This window comes from Caretta caretta, chromosome 3 (assembly GCF_965140235.1).
Source record: "Caretta caretta isolate rCarCar2 chromosome 3, rCarCar1.hap1, whole genome shotgun sequence".
NCBI lineage: Eukaryota > Metazoa > Chordata > Testudines > Cheloniidae > Caretta > Caretta caretta.
Genome location: NC_134208.1, coordinates 139,111,388 through 139,137,896, shown reverse-complemented (window position 1 = coordinate 139,137,896; position 26,509 = coordinate 139,111,388). Strand labels below are relative to the sequence as shown.

The 26,509-nt window shown below is 41.0% G+C and overlaps 2 protein-coding genes across 6 annotated transcripts in view; one reads left to right on the top strand and one right to left on the bottom strand.

The window, feature by feature from the left end:
* Positions 1–3,564, top strand: part of GREM2 (gremlin 2, DAN family BMP antagonist) — a 42,298-nt gene extending 38,734 nt beyond the window's left edge. For all 5 annotated transcript variants that reach the window (XM_048843774.2, XM_048843773.2, XM_048843772.2 and 2 more), the window contains one exon: positions 712–3,564. In XM_048843774.2, the coding sequence (XP_048699731.1) occupies positions 713–1,219 (507 nt within the window). In that variant the 5' untranslated portion in view covers position 712 and the 3' untranslated portion in view covers positions 1,220–3,564. The remainder of the gene's footprint in view (positions 1–711) is intronic.
* A 6,829-nt stretch (positions 3,565–10,393) lies between these two features.
* FMN2 (formin 2) overlaps positions 10,394–26,509 on the bottom strand; it is a 244,214-nt gene continuing 228,098 nt past the window's right edge. The window contains exons 17-18 of the mRNA XM_048843776.2: positions 13,994–14,075; positions 10,394–12,500 (exon numbers count right to left, since the gene is read on the bottom strand). Coding sequence (XP_048699733.1) covers positions 12,474–12,500; positions 13,994–14,075 — 109 coding nt within the window. The 3' untranslated portion in view covers positions 10,394–12,473. The remainder of the gene's footprint in view (positions 12,501–13,993; positions 14,076–26,509) is intronic.

Here is a 26,509-nt window from a genome sequence, read left to right as displayed (position 1 = left end):
GCCAACTGGTCTCCCAGTTGTTCCTGGTGGGGAGAAGTTAGTTCAGGTCTAGCTTCTGTTAACTGATGGTTTGCGCAGTTTACCCATAAGGTGGCAAAATGATCAATTTATCAATGAGAAAATGGTAGTTAAAAGGTTTGGAAGAAGTAGTGAATTCTTACTGTAGGTGAGTCTTGGCCGGGCTGTGTCTCCCAGTGGCCAGAAACCCATCCTGCTGGCATACGTGGTGACCATTGAGTGCTAAAAACTAGCCGTTCTGCTAGGGAACTAAACAGATTTTAAATCTTAATATCCCAGCTCCATTAATAAACTATGTAGACTTAAATACAATGAAATAAATCTGTATATTGGGCTCAATATATGAGTAACTGGATACAATTCTGTGGCCTGTGTTAAGCAGGAGGTCAGACTAGATAATCTACTGGTCCCTTCATTTCTTCATTGCCATGTCCTGTGTCCAACACTTGATGATTTTAGACATGATGGCAGGGATTTCTTCAACGGGGCAGAAGAAACAGACTTAAGTTATGGCAAATAGAAAACATTCCCTTTCTCCTAAGGTGAATGAAGAGTATAATAGCCATATCTACAATTCTTTAGTGAACACTGTCTAGCTGCTGCTGTGATGGGAAAATATCTGTGCTGATAAAATAAAGGCAAATTGTGCTGAAGTGTTATGTCTTCTAACCGTCACTTGTATTATTCTTGCAGGATGCTCTGGAAACTTGCCTTATCTGTTTTTCTGGTGGCGGCCTTGGTTAAAGTAACAGATACCAGGAAAAACCGACCTGCAGGAGCAATTCCATCTCCCTACAAAGATAGCACAAGCAACAACTCGGAGAGGAGGCAGCATCTGAACAAAGAAGTACTGGCCTCCAGCCAGGAGGCCCTGGTGGTCACTGAGAGGAAGTACCTTAAAAGTGACTGGTGCAAAACCCAACCCCTGCGGCAGACAGTCAGCGAGGAGGGCTGCATAAGCCGCACCATCATCAACCGTTTCTGCTATGGCCAGTGCAACTCCTTCTACATCCCCCGGCACGTGAAAAAGGATGAGGAATCCTTCCAGTCCTGTGCTTTCTGCAAGCCTCAGAAAGTCACCTCCTTCACTGTGGAGCTGGAGTGCCCTGAGCTGGATCCACCTTTCAGACTCAAGAAAATCCAGAAAGTCAAGCAGTGCAGGTGTATGTCTGTGAACCTCAGCAACTCTGACAAACAGTGAAAGCAAGTATCTGGCTACTGCTTGGCATCACCCCATCGGATTTGCTGCTGTCTCTCCTCTTCCCTGAGCAGACTCATTGTCTGGTTTTCTTTCTTCAGGATGCATCTCTCTAGCAGGGAAGGCTCACTTGTCATTTGCCTACTGGAAATAAAGCTTGGCCTGGGCTATGTTAGGCACCTTGCCATAAAACCTCAGCATATTTCCGATCTAATCATCTTGCAATTGAATCTTTAAGGGTGGAGCCGGCCTCTCCGAATTTGGGATTGATGATCATCTAGGTGAGCGATGGCTGAATCCAGCATTTCCCACTATGTGGGAAAAACCCTCTGCCCTACACTCCAGTCCTTTCTGTGGGAAGAAAATGTGTCTCGCTACCTTTCCGTCTCACTCAGTGTTCAGTCTGGAGCTTTTCACCTTCCTATTTAAGTGCTTGGTGCTGCCACCTGCAGCTGTGAGGTGCAGCTTTGGGATACAGTACAGTGCTCAAAGAAAGGGAGGGGCAGTGAGCCTGATCCAGGAACTCTCACGTTGGATGACAGAATGGCTCTGCACTCCTTGTCTGAGATGGAGATAAGCACGGGGAGAGGGAACGTTAGGCCAGCCACAGCTCTCTCAGCAGCCCCTGCTTTTCCGTCAACAGACTGAAGATGGATTCTTGTGCTGTTGCAATTTGACTATATCACACACACAGTCTCTACGGCAATGTTTATTTTGTAACCTAGCTATAGTAAAGTTGTTTAAAATATTATTAGACCTAGCCATGTATATTTTTCTTGTGGCAGAATATTCCGAATATTAGATTAAAGTGTTTTTGAGTAAATAGACTTGATTGCTAGGTCAGTCACCTGACATGAAACTGACAGGTTTTGAGTGGGCTTTCAGTAGATTCTGCCTTAGTTTGTTCCGAAACCCATCCAGTTATTACTGTGTATTTATTCCTGCGAGGGGTGGGTTTGCGGGGAGGGTATTAAAACAGTTGTAGGAGCAGTATTTCACTTAAGTTATTAAAGCATTGCAGCACAAAGGACAGATTGCAGTCATTGTTGCTTTGAATACAAAAGCTGCCTTACATATCAGTTTCTTCAGGTGTCGGGAGTGGCATCTTCCACACAGCGAATGGGAATCAAGTGACCTTTGTCACGTTGAGGGAAGAGTAGGCTAGCAAGTGATTGTAGAATGTGGTCACAGCTACAGAAATGAGAAAGGGTTCTGTCCCATCCTTTACAAATTGGGCGGGAATAAGCTGTTGTAACTACTGTAGCACTGTTGCCCCATTACATTTTTGATATAGGGGTATAATGAATCGATGGATATTTCAATTAGTTTAAAGTCCATAGTAAGTTACTCACTCACCAAACTTTAGCATGTTTGTATATTCAGTATGTTCCGGTTCAGATGTCTAAGACCAGTGGCTGTAATGTCTTCTCTTTAAATGCAGCAAGTTAATCAAAGAGCACAGAAACTAATACAAGAGACTAATGTGTGACCTTGTTGCATGTCTTATAGCTTAGCATCTGCAATGCTTCTGGGCTAGTGAAATCAGCCTGTGGAGCACTTCTCTGGCAACGTCTTCAGGAATGACCAATCCAAAGGGTTAAAAGTGTTACAAACTGTTGCCAGCTATGAGTTCAATGGCATAGTTCACTATTATGCGAGGCAGGCTGCTTTAAGAGGCTTTTGGTACTGATCTCTGCTAGAGCTCACCAATCGGTTTATGGGGATTGGCACGGGGAGGATGGGATCGGGTAGGTATGTTATCCCTACATTGTTACAGCTACGTTGCATGTATTTTCTGCCTTGTTGTTACACAATGTCAGAGCTGCCAAGGGAGATTCCTAGTCTAGGGCTTGCTTTAGAGGCTGGTACTGCTACACTGTCAGCCATACAAATGGGCACTGCTGAATCTAGGTTATTGGGAGCTTTTTGACAGTAGAGAGGGAGTTTGAAATGCCTGCAACCCATTAGGGTTCTAGGATTATGAGTGTGTCCTTGAAGGAAGAGATTGTAAAGCCAGGCCCATGTGGTTAAAACTAGATAGAAATTCTCTGGGCCCTTCTTAATTATATTAACTCTACAAATTATTTAAGGAAAAAATATGCAAGAATGCTTATTAAGCTACACCCAAGCAGGGTTTCTTACCAACTTGCAATATGAATATGCTGCAGCATGAAGCTCCTCCTTGGGGCTGTTTGTATGTAAAAACTGAATAGAGCTTGTAATGGTTCAAACTGTATTTAATTCTTGTTTTATAAATGAAAACAAAAAAAATGAAGAAATGCTATAATTATTTTATAGGTGTACTGTTAAATTATAGAACAAATAAAGATACTCTAGGGTTATATGGATTCCAGGTGTGTGGGCTTTGCTTCTAACTTCAGAATCTCTTACCACTATTTTAACTGATGGTGTATTGGCTCAGTCTCCGGTTCTGCGAGGGCTCCATTTCGAATTTGCCACAAGACTCGGACAAAAGACTATATGTATTTGTGCTACCTTGGGAGCGCGTGGGAACAAGACAGTTACAACCTGCTCTTGAGTTACCTTCTTGCTTGGAAATGAGGAGGGGCAATAACATTCACTAGCCCTATGTGTGGTAAATAACATCCCACTCACAAATGCTGGTTCAGCTATGCTGGCCAATGACTTGTGAGGGCGGAGCTAAGGCTCCACCAATGGCTGGCCTGCCTGTCCACAGAGGCTGTCCTGTGTCATGCTTCAGCCTACATGGTGCTACCCACAATGCAGATAGCCTTTCTAAGGAAGTAAAGGGATGCCTTATGCACTTGCCCTGATATTGCAAGGAAGAGAGTGGCCAAGATTTCTAGTGATTGGGTTGAACTGGAGAGAAGATGGTTGCATAGCAGGTGTCAGGAGTGTGTGGCTCTCCCGCTGCTTGTCATTTGTCCTCCACAAAATAAATTCTTCCAAGTTTAACAGCCTTTGGCAAAATGTCTTTTATAATTGTTTGGTTTCATTCCAACTGACTGAGACTTGTGAAACTTACACTTTATAAGGGTTAGTTTAACTTCCAAAGTAAGATTTTTTTTGTGTGTGTGTGTGTGTGAGCCAAATACATTTTGCCTTCAAGATGCATCATAGAGCACCTTGTTCTAAGGTAGCTGTAAGTGTTGAGGGGGCTGCTTATTTCATTTAATAAACTTAATGATTCAGATCCTGCTTCAAAAGGGATGGGTCTTAGCTACTTGAGTGCAAGAAGAATCTCCGTTAGCAGAACTTGCGTCTGACACACCTAAGGAGTCACTAGGGAATGCTGAGAAAGGTGGTATGTGCCCTAACCACCATGCTACAGAGTCATTTTCCCCACCTGCCTTCTGGGCCAGTGATTATTCAAGTTGTTTTTATAAGGTAGAACAGCTTCACCTGCAGAAACTGAGGGAAAACCATCACCCGGGGTAGGGGGTCATAGGCCTGGGTTCAAAGCCCTGCTCTGTATTGGGTAGAGTCAAGGTTTGAACCTTGGTCTCTTCTGTGTGAGCACTTTAGCCAATAAGTAAAGGTTACAAAGGGATACCTTTTCTCTCCTTGGCTAGGTGAGCTCAGAGCATGCCTATGGGATTAGGTTCCTTGGGTGTGATAGGTGGAGTGGGGTAAAATCTCATTTGAGAATCCTGTTGGGGCTTAACTGTGAGCTAGCGGTCAGGATTTAGCAGCTGAGCAGGGGTTTTGAGGATCTAAATTTGGGGTTAAGGAACCTAAATCCCTCTTTGGATGGATCTAGCCCTAGCTATGCCTTTCCAGCCTCCAGCTACCTGATAAGTGCAAAGATAGAGGGATTATCTTCCCCCGAGAAGTATGGGGAGAGCATGGCAGATCCTTCCAGATAAATAGAATAAACACTGGGTACCCAGCTGCACACTCTGTGACACCTTGAAAACATGCCATATAGTCATCATAGAATTACGGACTCCACAGGGCCCTGATTTGGGATTAATATGTCATTGCCTACCTCTTGGGTATATCTACACTAGAGTTTTGAAACATGAACTCATGTGGGATGAGCCTAGGCTGAACTACAGATGATTGCAGAGGGCCCAGAAGAGCCTTTACTCACATGCTAACTGGCAGTCCGTTAACTCCAGGTACAAACCTCTACTGCAAACATGCCTTAGTTACTGTTTCAGGCTACCTGCAGCTGTAGGTAGGGGTGTGTGTGTGTGTGTACACACCCACAGTCATCAGTTTCTCTTGCTTTAGGGGTGTTCTGAGAGCCTTAAAAGCACAGAAATGAGTGATATTAGTACTTCCCTACCTCACAGGGGAGGTAAGAAAACCAAAATATGACGGGGCTCAGACACTATGGTGATTACAACCATGTAAGTATTAATTTAAAAAAAAAACTTTTGCCTCAGTTTCTTCATCTGTAAAAGTAGGTTTGTTAATACTTAGTTTTGTGAAGTGCTCTGAGATAGAGGGATGAAAGTGCTAAGTACTGTTAAATCACTAGACACATAGTCATTGAAGTACCATACGGCCTGAAGGTTTCAATTTGCAACTCAAAACAACACAAGCCTTTTATAACCACTTATAAAAGCCACACTGGAATTCTCATTCTCAGTGAGCCACATCTGTATATCAGGCATGGAAGCAATAATTTAGAATGATGCAATTTGCTTAAGTAAGGGGGCGTAATGCGCTATTCTGGTTTTGAAGCAAGGCTGGAACTTTCAGCTGCAGTGTCGCTGGTAAAAGAGCAGCCAAATCTGAAAACCGTTACAACAAACCAAGCTGTGTATTTTTCACATCACTGTAGGGAGAAAAAAAAAATCTGCCAATCATGATACCAGAGCTCACAGCTGTACCCATGAACTGTGAGGATCTTAGGTTTATTCATATTGTGTAGTACCATGAGTAATTAAAAAGTTGGCTAATGGTGTAGTACCTAGTCTCATGAAAACCAAATGCCCCTTCCCTGAGGCCTTGTGCCCCACCCCCATCTCCCCTCCTGTCATGACTTGCTCTCCCCCACCCACTTTCACTGGGCTGGGGCAGGGGGTGTACACTCTGAGAGGGAGTTAGGGTGTGGGAGGGCATGCTGACCTGGGGCAGAGGGTTCAGGTGTGGGAGCGTGATCAGGAACAGACTCCAGCTGGACAGGCTTATGAGCAATATGTATTGAAATGTAAAAGTATAGAGTACCTCATGCAGCTTTCACCATGAAAATTCGTGTGGGCTCCAAAACATTGCAAGTGACTGCTGATCTTGCAGCTAATGTGCCAAATTTACTAAGGCCTAGATCCACACAGGCTCCCTGTGCAATGCCTGGGGAGCTTATGGGAACCTAAGAAGCCACCCCATGGCAGGGGGAGGAATGCTACATAAGCTAGCCAGTAGGGATGAGGCAAGGGTCTTAGGGCTGAGCCCCTCAAATGTGTTTAGGCACTGTTCAATAAGAGTTAGAGGCCTAAACCCCTTTGGGCCTAGGCACTGAAGTCCAGCACTGCACTCTGCTCATGGTTCATAGCCATGCCCTCCCGCCCCCTTCTGGAGCTAGGTTCCTATGCCCTTTTTTGCCTTTATAACTTTTAACACAGACAGGGCCCTACCCATGAGGGCACCCCTAGTTTGAGGCTTAAGCATGAGCTGGGTTCAGGAATCAGTGCACATGCCTAAATCCTAACCCTTTACCAATGGAAACTTGGGTGCCTAGAGACTGAAAGCATCTCCAGGATTAGGCAGCAGCTGAACAGGGTTTTAGATATTCTGGCTTTAGAAGCTAGTTAGCTAATGTGGCAGGTGCCCAAATCCCTTTTGGCACTAATCCCTAGGTGCAAACCATTCCATTGACTGCAATAGAATTGTTCACACTTATGTTGGAAGCAACTGGCTTAATGTGTGCTCTTCGCATACCTCCCCCCCCCCCCACACACACACACACAAAAGACAACTAAGTCCAGGATTTCTCACACTATCCAAAAGCTATTAAATGTAGGCACTCCCATGGGACGCAGAAGAGCCAGGTTCAAAAACCTCATGCTCCCTGATTGGGAGCAGGGACTTGAAGCTGGTCTCCCAGATGAGTGGTCTAATCGTCAGGATGTGGCATCAACCTTTGTCTGGCCCAGTGAATATGTAATTATTTAACACAAAGTGGAACAGCTTCCACAGGAAAGATAGCTAGAGAGTGCCATGAATACCTTTTGCCTGGTGATCAGGGTACTCACCAAGGTCGCTGGAGACCTGGGTTCAATCCTTCCTCCAACTCAGGCAGAACAGAGATTTGCAAACAAACAGGTATCCCACATCTCAGGTGAGTGCTTTGATTACTGGGCAATTGGCTATAATTGGTCGGTGGAATCTCTCTCTGGTTTTTCACCAGAAAGGGTTGACCTGGTTCAGGCCCCTAGCCCCAGGAGGTTAAGAATCCTGAGCAGAGAGGAGCCTTGATGTGGCCTGTCAGTCAAGGCTCCAAGACCCAGGTCAATGGGATTTAGCCTTTGGGGCCTAACTATTTCCCTTGTTTTCTTCATTTCACTGGTGGGTAGCTTCTTCAGCTTGCTGGCTTCTGAGAATCCTTTTCTTAGGCACCTAATGCTCCCCCTACAATATACGGGGCATTTAAGTCGAGGCTGATGATTCCACTGGATGGCAAGATACCTAGGCATTAGGTGTTCCAATGCATGTTGGAGAGTGGCCACTAGTGGTGACTGATGAGAAATGACAAAGAAAAAAAATCCTGGCTACCCTGAAAGATGCAGAAACTTCAGGGGAACTGGAGATAGTAGAAGATGAAGCACAATTTAGGGTTTAAGTGTAGCTGTCAGCAACACCTATCATTCAGCTTGCCTAAGAACAAGAGTGTCTTTCCCAGGAGCTGGGAATTGGAGTGACAAATACAGAGATACAGTAGAGATGAACACGTCCCAGCCTAACAAAACTTTAGCACTTTCTCGGTGAATTTGGCCCATGATGCTATATTAAAAAAACCCTCATTTCAACACTGCATTGCAGTGTTGATACTGAAGTGTGATAGGCTCCTAAGTACCTTTGAGGAGCTGGAGTATCTTCCATTGATTTTAATAGGGGAGTTAATGCACTAAATACCTTTGAGGATCTGTCCCTTAGTCTTTATTAAAAGGGTGAGGTGGGGTAATTTCTTTACTCAAAGTATTGTCCCCATCTCTAGCTCTCTGTTGATCTCTTGTGCTTACAGACTTTGCCAGAGACTCAATGTAAACCAAATAGTTTTGCACGTTAACATTCTCTATTTAAATACATATAACAAGGCCACATTGCTTCCTGAATTCAGCAGTGCTAAGTTTATACAGGAGGAAGCCCAAAGCCTCCGTTCTTTTTTCTCTGCATATGCTAATGGAGCTTGAAGGGGTAAGTGGTTGCCATATAAATGTACAAATGCACTGGAGGAATTCACAAGATCGAACCTGAAAAAGAGAATTAAACCGTATACGTTACGAAGTGAATTAGTATTTATACAGCCTGAAAAAGAGAAATGCACATCACCTCACTTCACCAGAGCGGAGTCATTCTGACAAAGATGCTTGAGTGGCATTTCGTTGTTACCTATTATGGCATGGAGGGCAATGAGCTACACTATGCAGGTTCCAGGGAATAAGCAGGGCTGTCCGGCACAAGCAGCAGACTGGACATGGCAAAGGGGGGGGGGGGTGTCACGTGAGGCTCCGCAGACGGGCCTGTGGGAGCCCAGTACGTTTTCAATGAGGCAACTTGTCATAAGAGTCAATACCTAAAAAAACCTCAAACCTTGTAGTTCATATGTCAACCATATTTTGGTTGCAGGCATCTCAGCATCCCCAAAAATCCATCTGTATCCCATCAAAGAAAGTATGACAAAAGGGCTTCCTGCTTCTCCAAATTAAGGACTCGGGATATTCAGCCACTCTTTTTACCTTTATCAGCCCTTCATTCTGTACTGTTATATTTTATTTTAAAGGCAAGTCCATTTCCCCTCTCTGAGATGCTGCACTGCAGTATCAAACCTGGCTGAGAAGACTGAAAGGATCCTCTCTTTAAACTATCCCCTATTTATTACCATGCAATGCACCTGTATGATGGATTGCTGATGTGGAAGGTGTTTTATGACCAGTGTTACCTATTGGTTCTAAAACTATAGAGTATTTCCAACTTCCAAGTGGTCTGTAAAGCTACATCATGACCTGGATACAGGAGTACTATAATATTAGTTCAAACGGTGGGCAATGAAGGTAGATTGCTAGATATAATCTTTTGTAACCAGAGAGGAGAATTAAACAAATTAGACACATCTACCACATTTACAAGCCATATTTACATCTAGTGTCCTTAATGGTGTCCTAATACCAACAAGGAGAGGTGTGCTATAAATATCTAGACCCATGATTGATTTTACTTTTTCCAACTCACCAAGCACTATCATTACAATGGGGTAGGTATGGAATCTGGACTAGGAGGCATAGTGTAAAAGGAAGAATTGGTCCAAGGATATGAAAAAGTTAGAAAACCATTCATGCTGCCTGTATCCTAAAAGTCCTTCTGCGTTGCTACCAGCTGCTGCCACCTCTTGAAACTCTGCTTTTAGAAACTGATCACTCAGATGTGACTTGGGTTATCCATGTTACATGTGCAACTGGTTCTATACTACAGCCGGAAATAGTGAGAGATGCACATGGTAGCGACACTAGATTACTAGATGATGTATTAATTAACTGCTTCATATTTTATATGCAGCGAAGCATCTGTGTAGGTACACAAAGTCTTTGTCCAAATATCCATTTCACCAGACTATTAGCTTCCCTATATTTTTAGGGACAAATCCTATGTGGAACCAAGGACTGGGGATTAGATACAAGGAAGAATCCTCTATTTGGGCCACAGAACAGCTTCACAGCCACAGAGTGAGAGAATGAACCAGACGAGAGATGATGGTCACCTTGCTTAATGCACTGTTGGAAGGCACTCATATACAATGCAGTGAAAGTAGTAGGAGATCTTATATAAAATAGAATAGAGCTGTAGAAGTCCCTCCATGGCCCTGCGTAAAGGAGATATCCATATAGCTGTGGATTTGCTGCCCAACACCTTCTCCCTGCATGCTAAGGAATAAGGAGTAACCCCTTTCCACAAGTGAATCACACTAGTTCTGCTGAGCCAGGGCCCTCCTTGAGACAGCATAATGATCACTGAAGAAAAAAAAGCACCTTTCGTTTCATTATTCCTTTTATTTTCATATAAATTAACATTCTAAAAAAATTGAAGTAGAAACACTAAATACAGTATTGCACATAGCGATCTCTGTTAGATATCCTATTATTCATTTAGTATGGTCATATACATACTGGAGGTACTGAAGGGAACAGGAAGGCTACAAAACCAAAACATGCGACTGTATCCTTGCACGTAAATAAAAATAAATGCAAAAGTTAAGAGCAAAAGACTATAGTTTACATAAATACAAACATGGGTTTGAATCAGTGCCATTAAAATAAACTTTATTTTTAAGTTACTTTCCATAGGTTACTCATAAACAGCAAATAATCTCTTTTCCCTTTTGCAAGAAGTAACATTACTCCCACCACCACATGATTTTAGAACTCAATTCTCGGTAATCATATTCTTGCCAGAAATTATCGTGAACACAGAATTTCACATAGTTTTATCAAGCTACAGGAGACTTATTTTTCACACAAGTGAAGAACATCTTTTCTAGTGCTTAGCATACGTGAAGAACAATGGATTCCTGCGGTTGTATTTTACATTGCCCTTATGACACCTGGTACAGTACATTTGCCTCTGGACCACCAGGAATGTCTTATGATATACTAGGCTAGACAGGGAATAATCCACCCCAGCAGGTTAAACCTCAAGCCACTCAGAAGTTTATGCTGCTAGTGTCTTCAATGCTAAGAGATTGTGAGCATGTGAACCCAATTCATTCCACACATTGCTGTTTCCAAGAAAATAGTGCTTTGGAAGAGAACAGTTACAAGGCCAATTCATGTTGGGCTCAGTAGTTATATCTAGGGCAGAGGGTCTTTATTGGCTCAACAAATCAAAACTGAGAAATCCTTAGGTTAATTTCCAGATCACAAATAGAAATCAATCATGTGGATTAAAAAGGAAAGCATAGTCACAGATTTCCATTGCCTCCTAGCCAATGGTATGGACTACTTAGAGAGAAAATGTTATGACTCTGATGTTAAATGTGAAATTGACATGAATTAGTCAATAGCCTTTGATTTGTCCCGAGAGTTGACTACTGTAATTCTCGAATGCCAATCCCTAGATAGATCTTTTAATATCCCTGATAAAGGGAGTCTTAAATTAATTGAAAAGATAATTCAAAAAGGAAGTCTGGCTAGCAACATGGTAGTCCTGAGAATCTTGTATCACTCAAATAATCAGCAATATAACTGTAATACCCCTTAAGTTTTTCTGTATACAAATGAGCTGCTTTACATGTTAGCAAGCTAAAGTGCCTAAGTTTCTCTTTTATGCTCTGAAGTACTCCTGTGATTTTCTGTGTTTACTGCTTTTCACTTAAATGTTTTTGGTTCAGGTTTTCCAACTCCCCCTCCCACTACTCACTATCTGGCAAAAGATGAAGAAAAAGTATGCTGCCTTATCGATTTTAAAGATAGTTACGGTAAACATCTTGTTCCACAAATATTTAGTCATGGAGGGCAACCAAACAAGTTGAGAAAGCATTGATTATACTTTATAAACAGCACTTAACGATTCAAAATACAAACGACAAATGTCGACGTGAAACGGATACAAACAATTCACTAGAAGTAACATTTCTTTCCCTAATCTAAATGCAGTGCCATGGAGTATTTGTGTTAGACAGATGTTGCCAGTAGGAATGGAAATATGTTACTGTATCAAGTAGCATTCTTGTGAAGTTCAACTTTAAATAGAATTTTCAGCATGTTCAGAACTGATGCAGATGCTGCCTCTTAGGCATGCTGGTTTGGTCTACTGGTATTATACCATAAACTTTACAAAATGCCAGTGTTTGGGTGGAGAATGAGGCATGGGATATAGGGAACTTGTCTCATGTCCATAACTAGTCTATTGCTGGGCACTCCATTACAGTGGTCACATTCATTCATGAATGTACACTACACATTCTATCAGTGAGAAACTCTAGAGAACAAAAAGCAAATTTGAAAGGCCAAGAAGAAAACAAATGATCTGAATGATGTAGTTTCCTTTCCCGCCCCCAACAGACACGTTGAGTTTTACTGATCGAGTGGCAATGGGTTTTGCTTTTCTTCTCTCAGATCTTCATACTTATCTTTGCTTTCTAAAAAGAAATACCATAAGAAAACAAGTTACCATATATAAACATATGTATTATGCAACTATGTAAAGCACAGGGATATGTAGGCTGATCATCAAGTGTATCCAATATATAGTTTACTTATAACACCCTGCAACAAACTCAGTTTTAAACAGATTTAAAGTACAAGATGGCTAACCATGTCTGTGAAATATCTATTTTTTAATACTATTTGTAACTCCGTTTATATTGTAAGCATTTTGGGGCAGGGTCCATCCTTTTGTTGTATGTACAGTGTCTAGCACAATGGAGTTCTGATCCCCACTTAGGGCTTTTAGGCACAATAGCAATACAAATAATTATAAATGTTATTTAAATGCATGGCTGTTCTTAAAGAATGCCATTAATCCGCATGATTTTATTCTTACAAAGTGGAAAAATCCAACCAACCAAGTTTTTAAAACCTACATCTTGATGTGATTACAAATAAAGTTGATAAACTAAGATCTAGTTACCATTCCTAGCCAAGCTATTACTTCATTTACATTTCCTGTGTCACTAACCACAGCCAGTTACAACGAGAAACAACAGCAATAATTCTTTTCTTCGTGTGTTGGATTATGCCAGAGAGATTATGGTAAATGACAACGTTTCATTTCAAGGACATGTGTCACATGTCACAATGATTCATAAAACAGCATTAAATACAAACCAAACGGAATCATGTTTTTAGGAAAAAAACATGACCAAGGAAATAGTCATTCATTTTTAAATATTGCCAAAAAAGAAGCATGGACAGACATTATGAAAATTAGGGACCAGATTAATTTTCTGCTGCGAAAAAAAATCCAGCCATTGTAAAATAGGCCCATGTCCTGAAAATGCTTATACATGCACTTAACTTTAGCCATTTGAGTAGATGACCACTGAAATTAAAAGGAATTACTCGTGTGCTTAAAACTGAAGATGTGTCTTTGATGCTAAGTATCTTCAGGATCCAGGCCATAGTTTATAGGGAGCTGTATATAGCACAAGAGATTAGTAAAAGTAGAGTATCTTCTTTTTCTAGATCTCTGTCTCTAACCCAGTCTAGGTATGTAGTGACTTACAGTCACTGGCATCTAATAGGTCCAACTCCCAGGGGACAGGTGACCTCATCACAAAATCCCCCATCACAATTGGAAGTCTGAGCAGTGGGGCTGTGCACTGGATGGGTTTGGAGATTGAACTACCTCCTCACCCACAAAGGTCCGTCTCTTCCAGGTTCAAGGGACGAAGGACATTGGCAGGGCACAGTGGGGAAATTTTCACTGCCACTACCTGAGCTGTATCTCTTCTGTGGATAAATATAGGACTTCAGGGTTGTCAATCTGGCACCTTTCACAAAAATGCTAAATTCAGACACATTTAAAAATAAATATTAACTAAATATGTCAGGATAGCGTACATACAAAATGTAAAAAGAACAAAGAAAAAGTTAACAGGAGCAGTATAATAATAATGCAATCCATTCTTACTATTCCAGAATCATGTCTTGGCTTTATATTATAAAGCGATTTCCCCTTTTTCTGTCTGCACACTTCCTCTGCTTCTTTAACTCTGAAGAAAGAAATTGTGATGAATATTTCAAGGGTTAAAGCTGTTTGCAAGACAGCACAATATGTGAATCAAAGATTAAGGTTTAAAGACAACAAATGTGTAACTCCCCCCCTCCACACCATTAACTAATATGCAGTGGTCTGCAAAATACCATTTATAAGTAGTATTTGCTATTACAATACCATCAGGACGACTGTATAATTTACCAGGAAAGGTGCAATCACTGTATGTAAAAAATCACATTCTCTACCATAGCATTAAAATTAGGATATAAATAGATCATGGTTACAAAATATACTGTCTGACACAAAGAGTTGCTTTGCAAGTGTACATATTGGAAACTGCATTTCCATCATTCATTGTTTATACTTCTGTCTGCATTTCACTGTCTGCATACTGCCAACAAAAGCTTTGCCACTCTTGATTGTGGCTATTCCCCAGTTTGTCCTTTATTTACCCAATGATTTAATTCATTTTGGCAGAAACTTATGAAACGATTCAACACAAATGTCCAGTCTTTGCTTTCATATTCATAATTGAGGAAACTTGGTTTTCAATTTAAAAAAACAAACAAAAACATGTTTTCAGTTTCAGAGCAGTTGACAATCTCTGGGCCTGATTCTGTGATTTTTTTACTGCTGGGACCAGTGCTTATTATTAGGAGCGGACATCAGCGACTCCGCACACAGTAGTAAGTGATTGCAGGACTGGAAGCTAGTCTGGAATTCTTACTCTCACAAGTATTTATGTATTTTGATTTACAGTAAGTATGTACAAACCCACCACCACCCCATGCCTATTCAGGCACTTTTGTCAGATATTAAAAGTACAAAATAAAGCTAATAGCTGCTCCTCTGACCTACAATAAATCAAGCTCAAGCAATGTTGTCTCCCCCTCCAAAAACAGCCCTTATTATGCTCTTTCCTCTCCAAAAGCCTGAGTATCCCTTGCAGCAGGTTCTGATCAACACCACATTTGGGCTTTTTTGGACCAAAGAAAGGAACAGGTTCTAAAATGGAGGGTTTTTCGCAATGGGACTACTTGCTTCAGTACAGATCCCTCATGCGAGGAGGGCTGCAAGTCAGGACCTGATAAAATGATGCTCAGCAAAGACAGCATTTATGATAGGATAAACTTCCCTGGGTCCAGCACCAGGGTGTTGTCAGTGGAGTACTGCTCCTGTCGGTAGCCTGCCATAGCCCAGTTCTGGTGAGCTCCAGGAAACAGTTTAAAATGTCTTTGATCTGCGGATCAATCAAAGATTGCCACTGGGTGTTTGAAGTATTGATACTTGTCGGGCATTCCGTTATTGAACCTTTATGTTTTAGAGGCTTCTATTGGGTTACTTTGTAAATGATTACTTTTAATGGGGTGGACTCTTGAGTGAGGGATGGCAACGTACTTTATAAATAAAAGTATAGCAAAAGAGTCAGGTAAAACCCACATGGACTTTTTGTATAGTTGCCAGCAGCGTGAATTTTGGAGACCGCTTACTTTGCCTTTTCATCATCATCCAACAGTAAGAAATAAACAGGAAAAAGATACTGAAGGAATGAGTACAGAGACCAATGATATATCCTTGGGCTGGTCCCGATGGATATTCTCCAAACCACTTGCATGTCTGCTATTTTGCTGTATCTCTAAGGAGCAAAGTGAGAAGCAGATTTTTTTTTAAATAATTGTTTTATGTTATTAAGGGCCAGATTTCAAGAGAGACAAGCTCCCATTTAATAACTTAAATGCAAGTGGCCAGTTTTTCAGAAGTGCTCAGCACCCAGTGAAAATGTGACCCCAATTGTATCTGCTGAGTGCTTTTGAAAATTTGGTGTTAAATCACTGTCCCTTTTATCCAACTTCAGCCAACATTCCCCAAGCTTTTTCACAAACACAAAATGTATACTTGTACAAATCAGCTTTGATCATGATTCTCTGCCAGTAGTGAAATCAAAGCTCTGACTGAACTTAACAAATATAGGAACATTTCTAATTGTAGAGGTTTTTTTAAAAAAAAAACAACAAAAAACGGTGAATACACATTAGTTTGAAACTGTATTTCCAGTCTAAATGAGAAGCAGATGAGGCGGTGCTGCACAATATACACAGAGCCTTTGCAAAAATGCTTAACAGCCAAGTAATGCAGCTTTTGTAAAGGTATTTTAAATGGGTTCAATAAAGGTAGCAGCCAACATGTAGTGGTAGTTTTACAACAGCAGCTTAGACAGAAGGTATAAAATGCAGTCAAGTTCACGGGACTTGGTTTGTTCACTTCCAAAGAACCACTTACCCTTTCTAATTAACATCTATGAAAATTTGAGCACATTTGAAGGAAGAAAAATCACCTCTCTCCTCTGGTCACCTCCTAATAATCTATTAGACAGTTTTTCCAATAAAAGGTATTACCTCACCCCCCTCACCCTGCTGCAAATCCTACCTCTATGCCTCAACGTGGTGCAGCGGTGACTCTGGCTGTTCAACAGCGATAGTAGCGGAGTGTATTCTCCGGCAGGTCTAACCATGCTATCAAGGTGTTGGACTATCAGCCCAGCGAGGGGGCAGCTTCCGCTGTGGAAGGGCATATAATCCCTCTTTCTGAGGCTGTAAAATAGCTAAGTTGAGGAGGTAAACGCGCCACTGACAGCCCAGTCAGTGGGTGGATGAAAACAATGGCTAAAACAACATGGAAAACCAAGTCTCAGTTCTCTGCACATTCCTCAATCCCCACTCCGGAGGCAGTGAGGCATTCGAACAACGAGAGGCTGCAAAGAATCTCAGGTGGCAGGTTGCCAAAAGGAAACCGGACAACTCTCTCAGTGTGCACTTATAACTGCAGAACACTGATGAGGGAGGAATCGATAAACCATCTCATGGAGAAAGCCAAAAACAGCCTGTGATGTGCTGGGTGTTTGCGAAACACAATGAAAGAAGGAGATGGAGGTCAGCTGGAGGGATGGAAGCATGGTCATTCTAGGAAAAGGAGAAGGCTCAAGGACAGTTGGAGGAGTTGGATTCATCATAAACAAGGAATGGTCTTTGAAAATTGTCTCATGCCATTTGAAATCATCATTTATCGGGGTGCTTTACCTCTGATTGAACTGAAACAGTACCCTCAAAATCATCTAGATCTATGATCCCACAAGTGCATGTGAAGATGATGTGGTGGAAGGATTCTATCAGGAACTGGAGGAAACCCTCGCCCAGAGTTCCACATATACGATTGTGATGGGAGATTTTAACGCCAAGGTTGGAAGAGGGCGAGAGGGCAAAAAGTTCATAGGAAAGTATGGTATCGGAGAACGAAATGCAAGAGGAGAATGACTAGCTATATTGGCAGAGATGAGGAGAATGTTCAGTGGTAATACCTGGTTCTGAAAGAAGGCCAATAGAAGATGGACCTGGAGCGCACCAAATGTGAAGACAAAAAATGAAACTAAATACTTTCTTATCAATAGACGACACACCGTGCAGGATATTTCAGTAGTGCCATCATTCAATATCGGTAGCGATCATCGCCTACTGAGAGCCAGACTCACATTCACTGTAAAGGTGGAGAAAAAGATGCTGTGTATGGCAAACAGAAGACACCAACCCGTAGCTTTCGATGAGGCAATCCTGAAGAAAAACATTTCTAGGGAAGATTGGAGCCTCCTGGACGACTGCGACGATGATTATGAGAACTTCAGTAAGAGACTGAAATGGTGTGTGAAATCAGCTGAGCATGAAAGACCAAGAAGAGCTAGTGGAAGAATCTCGGAGAATACAAAGACTTTACTGGAGAAGAGGAGGAAAATGAAAAGAAATGGCAGCAACAGGCTTGAGTACTCCCTTGTCTGCAAGCTCATACGAATGAAGTTGAAGGAAGATTTCTAGAAATTTCAAACCAAAAAGCTCCTAAAGGCTGCTGAAGATCGTAAAAGTCTCAAAAATGCAAACGGGAACTGGAGTTGTACAGGTCATCATTATCGGCTTGAAGAACAGGGACGGAAAATCAGTAACCGAACAGAGATGGAGACAATTTGCAGTGATTTCTATACCCAGCTGTTTGCATCCCGTATAGACATCCCAATGCCATCACTTCAACAAACCGATGGACACATACTCCCGGTTCTCATCAGTGAAGTCGATCACACAGTCCTTTAAATGAAAGAGGGGAAGACTCCAAGCAAGGACAGTCTGACAGCAGAAGTGCTTAAGGCGGGAGGTCAGGAACTTTGGAAAGCTCTCGCCCAAAGATTCAGCCGCTACCTGGAAATCCATAAAATACCATCCAGTTGGAAAGAGTCTAATACCATCTTGCTATATAGAAAGGCAATCGAGAAAATCTAAAGAACTATCGCCCGATCTGCGTGCTTTCACATATCTATAAGTTGTTCACTAAAATAATAACAAATCGACTGTTGTGAAACCTGGATGAACAGCAACCTAGAGAACAGGCCGGCTTTCGAAGGAATTACAGCACAATAGACCACAACTTCACTCTAAACCAACTAGTAGAGCGTTCAAGGGAATACAAGTTCCCTTTGTGCATTGCCTTCGTGGACTATGAGAAGGCGTTCGACAGCATAGAGACTAACACCATTCTTGAAGCTCTTTCAGAACAGGACATCAGCATGAAATATAGCACATTACTAAAGGAAGTGAACTCTGGCTGCAGCATGGACATATCACTGCTTGATACTCCCCTCCGAATCCCCATAGAGAAAGGCGTGAAACAAGGAGATACAGTTTCACCAAAACTATTCACAGCCTGTTTTGAATTGGTTTTTCGATGAGCAGACTTGAAAGGCAGGATTAATATCAATGGCGAGTGGCTAAACCATCTCAGGTTTGCAGATGATATAGTGCTGATAGCCAAAAATACAGCCCAACTTGAGAGAATGCTTAAAGAACTGAAGGCGAAAAGTAGTCAAGTTGGATTAAAAAATGAACCAGTCGAAAACAAAATACACGAGATCAAGAGTTATTTGGGTTCTTGGCAGAACATCTGGAGGACAGCAGACCCAAGAGATTGATAAATATGTTTATTTGGGCCAGGAAGTCAACATGCACCATGATCAGAAAGGCGAACTGTTGCACAGAAAAAAAGCTGGATGGTGTGCACTCAATGACATCAAGGACATCCTCCAAGGAAAGATCAGCAAAACAACTCGACCGTGCTTCCAGCGATGTTATATGGCAGCAAAACATGCTCGCTGACAAAGATTGAAGAACATCAACTATCTGTCACACAGAGGGTGATGGAACAAACATTTCTCGGCATTTTGCTCCACAATCACATCCCCAATGAAATAATTAGGCAGCAGTCTGGAGTGCAAGACGTTGTTGTTGAAAGCAGGCTCAGCAAAATGTGGTGGGTGGGACATGTGGCCTGACTCAGCGACAACAGATGGACCGCAGCTATATCCGAGTGGTATCCGTGAAAACAGCAATGGCCACGTGGTCAGCCTCCAAAGAGGTGGGATGATTTCCTAACGAGGAGATATGGACAAGCATGGCAAAGGATGGCCAGAGCGAGAGAAGATTGGAAGATGTGTTGTGATTGGCTCAGTCTCACTTGACAGTCTATGCAGTCTACGTTACCTCACCCCCTCTTGTCTCTTTAGACACATCCGAGGCATTAAAAAGTGTCTATTACTAAGATTAGTACATATTATAACAGTATCTATCATTTTATGCAATTATAGCTGCTAGCTAAGTGGTATATCCCACTTTAGCAAAAGTGGGTCAGATTCTTGGCTGGTGTAAATCAGCATAGCTCCATGTGGCCTAGTATGTGCTCCCAACTCATCAACAGATTCATTGGTTATACGAAATAATTGATATTCTGCAAATACTAAGACTTCTCAACAACCTCTAATGCAAAGGACAGATGGTGTGAAACACACCACAATATTTTTTGAAACCAACTCACTCTGATCTGGAAATTGTTGTCCAGTAACATCAGGGAAGGTTTAGTTCCATGCTCTATCCCAACTAAGTGAACCCTTTCTGGGACACATCAGCCATTGTGTTTTATTTTTGATCACATATGGCAGTTCTGTTGTGGACTGCAAGTCAATGCAAAGTCACTGACTTGGATATTTTCTGGTAGATGTCAGAGATGCCTAGGCAGATCCAAGAGAAAACTAACTGTTCATGGCATTACAGTGGGAACAAAAAACCTCTCATATATTGTAAATACTTCATCAGCATCAAGTGCTTGGGCAGGGGCTGGGTGACAGCTGCTGTGGCATATGGATCTCAGTCTAGTTTGGCAAAATGTGTGTGTGTGTGTGTGTGTGTTTCGGCCAAGGGGTTGGGGGCAGCATACGTTCTCTAGATACCATAACAAGTCATAGGTGGGGTGGAAATCAGTAAGTTCACTGCTGCTGTTTTGTATTACTACAGCTTTTGAAGAGAACTGCAGTGTTTGTATAGGCTAGTTAAGGAGTGGCTTGTTTTGAGAGCCAATAGGACTTGTCACTGTTGAAAAACCTGGCCACCCTGCTCAAATTTGCACCTCCCCACATCATGACAGAGGGGTGTCTGGGCCAAACCTGAATGAGTGGTGCTTGCCTCCCCCCACACTTCTACCAGAGCCACTGAATCATCAGCAGGCTCATCATGCCTTCTCCCTGAAAGTCCACTGCACTCCCACAGCGTAGAACCTCTGTTCTAGGAGGAAAGAGGAGAGCAGCACATTGACTTTTTGCCTAAGGCGGCAGATTTTCTTGTATATCACGTGAACTGTCTACTTTAAGGAAGGCGAGGGCCCCTAACATCCACAGTGTACAGGGTCCCAAAAATCTTTAATCTGGACCTGCTTATATATATTGAAATCGTCAACTGCAACTTTGAGTGTCTGCAGGATAATTCTTGCAGAGACGTGTTTCAAGCCAACTTGGACTCTTAATAGGTCTTGTCTTCCAGTTTGGAAAATTAGGTCTTGAATTCTTCAGGACAGTGCAACCCAGTATTAGGCACTAAGAGAGCTTCACTTGGTTCTACTCTAGACTTCATTATAAAAGGTATAGGGTGCTGTGGGACTTATGTTCTAAGACAATGAGCCAGGTTTTGGATGGCTGCATAGCTAATACTAAAAAAAAAACAAAAAACAATTTCTCTTGAGCTTGTGAATATTTATAGATGTGGTAAGTGAAAAATAGTGTGGTCTAGTGGACAGGGCCCAAAGCTGGGAGCCAGAAACTACTGAATTCTAATTGCAGACAAACCACTTACTCATTGTGTGGCTTTGGGCTACTTAACCTGTCTGTCTCTTGGCCTCCTGCTCCTGTGATGAGATGCATGCAGGCAGATTCTTGTGCTTGCAGGGAGCCGCACTGAAGTCAATACAATTCCATATGCATGCATCTCTAGCATCAGAAACTAAGCTTCTTCATTTGTAAAATGAAGGTATCATTTACCTGCATCACTGGGGAGCTGTGCGAGGCTTAATTTGTGACTATTAAAAAAATGGGAAGCATTGTGTAAGTGTTAATCTGTAGTATTACATATAAAAAGGCTGGTAAAAGCATTACCTTCTATCTCCAGCCTACAGCTGTGGTCACTGGGCTTTGCAGTGCTAAAATCCAAAAGCAACTAAACTGTTCTTAATTGTTGCAATATTCAAACATATATTTTGAAGGCTGAAAATATGACTGAATCCAGGATTTTGTTTAAATTTAAAATTAATATGTATGGATTTCTCCTTTCAAAAAGCTCTAAAAATTTACTGGTTTGAACATTTCTACCACTTAAAACTACAGACAAACAGCTCCTTTCACAACCACCAGCAAGACTAATATGTTACACTAGTTGGACATGACTTTGAAATGTCATCAGCAGTTTCCTCCCTTCCTTGGGAGTCAGTATGTTTGTACTTTTTCACTATGATAGAGTGGACAGGGGAATGAACTCATTTTAAATCCTCTTTTCTTTGCCAACTGCCATGTTTTATAATAAATGCTGTGATGTGCACAGGATTTGTCAATTATTTAAATTACTAATTTACAATTATGCAAATGATTATATTTAGCATTTCCATTGTGTTTTCATCTATACATATGAAAGGAATTTTCAAGAGTGGATAAGCATAAGGCAGAGAAGTGAGAAGAATCCTGGCTAATATATTTTCCATTTGTTCTATTACAAAATATGCTAAAAATCAGTCATATATATGTATGACTGATTTAATATATAATGAAATATATGCTGAATTTTTATAATGTATAAAGTGCCTATCACCATACCAATCAGCAATACTTGCAAAAAATTTAAAACAGAAATTATATTTAAATAGCTATAAAGTACGAACAAAATTAAAGAGAACAACCAAATCAATAAAAAGATCGGAGCTGGGGGGGAGGCGGAGAACCATGAAATTTCCACAATTGTAATAACAAACAAGAATCTTGGAAGGGATATAAATCATCATGCCTCAAGGAACAAACTCACCTCTTACTAATGGGGTTAGGAGGAAACTTTCCCTTTCCCCCGAAGCATCTATGCTGTCCACTGGGAAGCAGGTCACTGGATTTGATGGACCGCTGATCTGATCCAACTGCTATATTCCTAAATACATTTTGTCTAAGTAAGCACTGTGAGGTTGGGCCCCATTTTTGTAATAAATGTTCTAGCTATTACAATATCATTTGCATTGTCGTTTATTGTCTTTGCCCCTCCCTTCTTCATCTGTTGTCATTTCTTGTGTTTTTAAACATCAAGACCTAATCTTACAAACACTTACTACCAAGGTTAGTATTCACTATCGTGGGTTGTCCAATTTAAAGTTAATGTTGTTCCAATACTGTAAAAGGGTAAATGGGATGACTGGGGTAATTATAGGCCTGTCGGCCTGATATTGATCCTGGACAAGATAATGGAGAGGCTGATACAGGACAAACGAGGGTAATATAATTAATGCCAGTCAACATGGATTTAAGGAAAATCCTGTTAAACTAACTTGATATCTTTTTTGATGAGATGACAAGTTTGGTAGATAAAGTTGATAATGGTATTGATGTGTTAGACTTCTGTAAACATTTGACTTGGTGCTGCATGACATTTTAATTAAAAACTAGAATACTACAAAATTAATATGGCACACATTACATGGATTACAAGCTGGCTAACAGGATAGTTCTCCAAATGTAATTGTAAGTGTGAATCATCACTGAGCAGGTGTGTTTCTAGTGGGATTCCCACAGAGATCAGTCCTTGGCACTACACTATTGAAAAATGATCTGGAAGAAAACACAAAATCCAGCACTGATAAAGTTTTCAGAGGACACAAAAATTAGGGGACTGGTAAATAATGAAGAGGACAGGTCACTGATACAGAGGGATCTGAATTGCTTGGTAAGCTGGCAAGTACAAACAAACACTATCCATGTTAATAGGGTCAAAAGTAAATGTACACATATATAAACAGAGAATGTAGGCCATACTTACAGAATTGGGGACTCTACCTTCGGACGCAGTGACTCTGAGAAAGATTTAGAGGTGGTGATGGATAATCAGCTGAACATGAGATCACAGTGCAATGCTGTAGCCAAAAGGATGAATGTGATCCTGGGATGTATAAAACAGGGGAATCTCAAGTAGGAGTAAAGAGGTTATTTTACCTCTGTATTTGGCACTGTTGCAACCACTGCTGGGATGCTGTGTCCAGTTCTGATGCTCACATGTCAGAAAGGATGTTGATCAATTGGAGAGGGTTCAGAGAAGAGCCACAAGAATGGTAAAAGAATTAGAAACCCTGCCTTGTAGAGACAGATTCAAGGAGTTTAATCTATTTAGCTTAACAAAGAGAAGGTTAAGGAGTGATTTGATTACAGTCCATAAGTACCTACATGGAGAACACATATTTGACAATGCACTCTTTAAAATGTAGCAGAGAAACATATAGCAAGATCCAATGGTTGGAAGTTGAAACTAGAGAAATTCAGGCTGGAAATAAGACGTATATTTTTAATAGGGTAATTAATTATTGGGACATTTTATCAAAGGTTGTGATGGATTCTCCATCACTGGCAATTTTTAAATCGAGACTGGATGTTTTTCTACAAACAGATGCTCTCATCCAAACAGAGATTATTTTGCAGAAATTCTATGCCCTGTGTTACACAGTCAGACTAGATGAGCACAATGATCCCTTCTGGACTTGGAGTCCATGAATCCATAAATTGCAGAGACCACTCACAGCAGTGTGCAATCTCAGGATCAGACCTGTACAATGCTTTATAAATATTAAATAAAATTTCTATAATTCAAATCCACCCCATCCAGACAGATGTATGACTTCACTGAGCTCAAATGCTTTATTCCAGAAAGGATTTCCTCCAATGCAGCTACAGCAATAGTAAAACACTCAGTAAATGTAAAAATCATGAAACATCCATGAGCCTGTGAAAAACCTACGGTTTTAGCTAGTTATTATGCAGTGCAAAAGAAAGGCTCTCAAATCCTGCTTTTGAATAAAATTTTGATAGTTTACTGAGGGTTAATCTAAACAAAGGGAGCGGTTTCTTGTTTCCATCATAATAAAATTGTTTTTCTCCAGCACTTTCACCTCCCACTCCCCCCTATTTATTGTCAGGCAAACATATACAAAAAGTTCACCATGATTAAGTTTAAAGACAGCTTGCAAGATGAATAAGGGAGATACACTTTGGCACAGATACAGGAAAAAGAAACCAGACGTCCTTGCAGCCCTGAAGGCAGAATCATTTTATCTACCTTCTAGACCAAACGCCAGCCTGACCACAGCCTTATCAAGACTGAGAGAATTTCTCTCATCATTCAATCCAATGAGAAGGGAGCCACTTCCCTGCCACTAAGCATTAATAATTTTGTCTGAATAAGTATCTGTGGCAGACAGATTCATTTCCGACTGGCTCCGAGTAGGCTTGGTGGAGATTCCCTTACACTTCACTTGAGTCTACTAGTACATGACAAATTTAAACATACTGACAAGGTTGGAATGTTGCATGCTTTAGGCAGTAGAAATGGTCACAACAAACCTTCCAACAACAAGCTAAGAGCAGGCATTATTACACTTCAACAAGGTACTTCATGAAACTCAACACCATTGCGTCTGTACAAATTCAATACATCGTAAGACAGAGTAAAAAACTAAGTGAAGCAAGAGGTTTTATAGTTTGAATTAAATGGATTTTTTAATCAGTTAAATAAAAGAAAAAAGGGATGTCATACGCTAAACAAAGGATTTAAACTGTTCTATGAGGATTGCTCTCTGTCTTGCAAGTAACGTGTTTATAATACTAAGACACATGAGCAATTTCTTTAAAAATCAGCCAAACCATTCAGTGCCAGATATTTCTCCAATCTCTGGAGAACCACATAAGGAAAGAGAGTTATAAAAATCTTTCTTGTGAAACTGTTTATGAAAAGAAGGGCTAAATATGATTATTTCACCCTGTTTTTAAATGTGTTTAATTATTTACTAAATATTCTTTTAGAGCAGGTCATCATATTTCTTGCATGAGATAATCCCAGCTAGAAATCAGAGTTGTTAAAATAAAAGTAATTTATAAAACACAAGCAGAAGTTTAGAGCTCTTGCACTAAGGCTATCAGGGTTGAAGTGATGAAACAGACATGATTCAGTAACTGACTGTGAAGACTTTTACAAAGATAAGAAGCACATTATAACGTACCTAGTCCCATCAAATTGACGGATGAAACTTAACCTCTGCCTACCAACAAAGAGGTTATGCATTGGACTATCTTGATATCACAGCCAACTTCTTGCACTGCTCCTTTAAGGACTGCATAGCAGACAATGGCTGGCCAAAAGACACTGTGATTAATCATACTTTGGCTCAGAGGATCAAGGACAAATGGATTAAAATGTTTTAATCTAACCACTTAAAATAGAAGCTAACCTGTAGCAGAATCCTGGACATTTTCCTCCTTTGTCAACAACCGATGCCCAGAACTTGTACTGCCCTGAGATGTCATTTCTCAAATAAGCACATCTTGACAATACAATGAAAAAGGTGTCTGGTGTGTTTTGTTGATGAAGATTTCATTGAGATTAGCAAGTATTGTAGCTCTACGTTTTATTTAGTTTACTTTCAGAGATTAGTCCATATTTTTGGATGATGAAAACTGGCATAACTCCCTTGACTTCTACATTATAGAAACATGGAATCATAGGACTGGAAGGGACCTCAAAAGGTCTTCTAGTCCAGTCCCCTGAACTCATGTCAGGACAAAGTATTATACAGACCATCCCTGACAGGTGTTTGTCTAACCTGCTCTTGAAATTCTCCAATGATAGAGATTCCACAACCTCCCTAGGTGATTTGTTCCAGTGCTTACTTACCCTGATGGTTAGGAAGTTTTTCCTAATGTCCAACCTAAACCACCCTTGCTGCAGTTTAAGCCCATTGCTTCTTGTACTATCCTCAGGGGTTAATGAGAACAATTTTTCT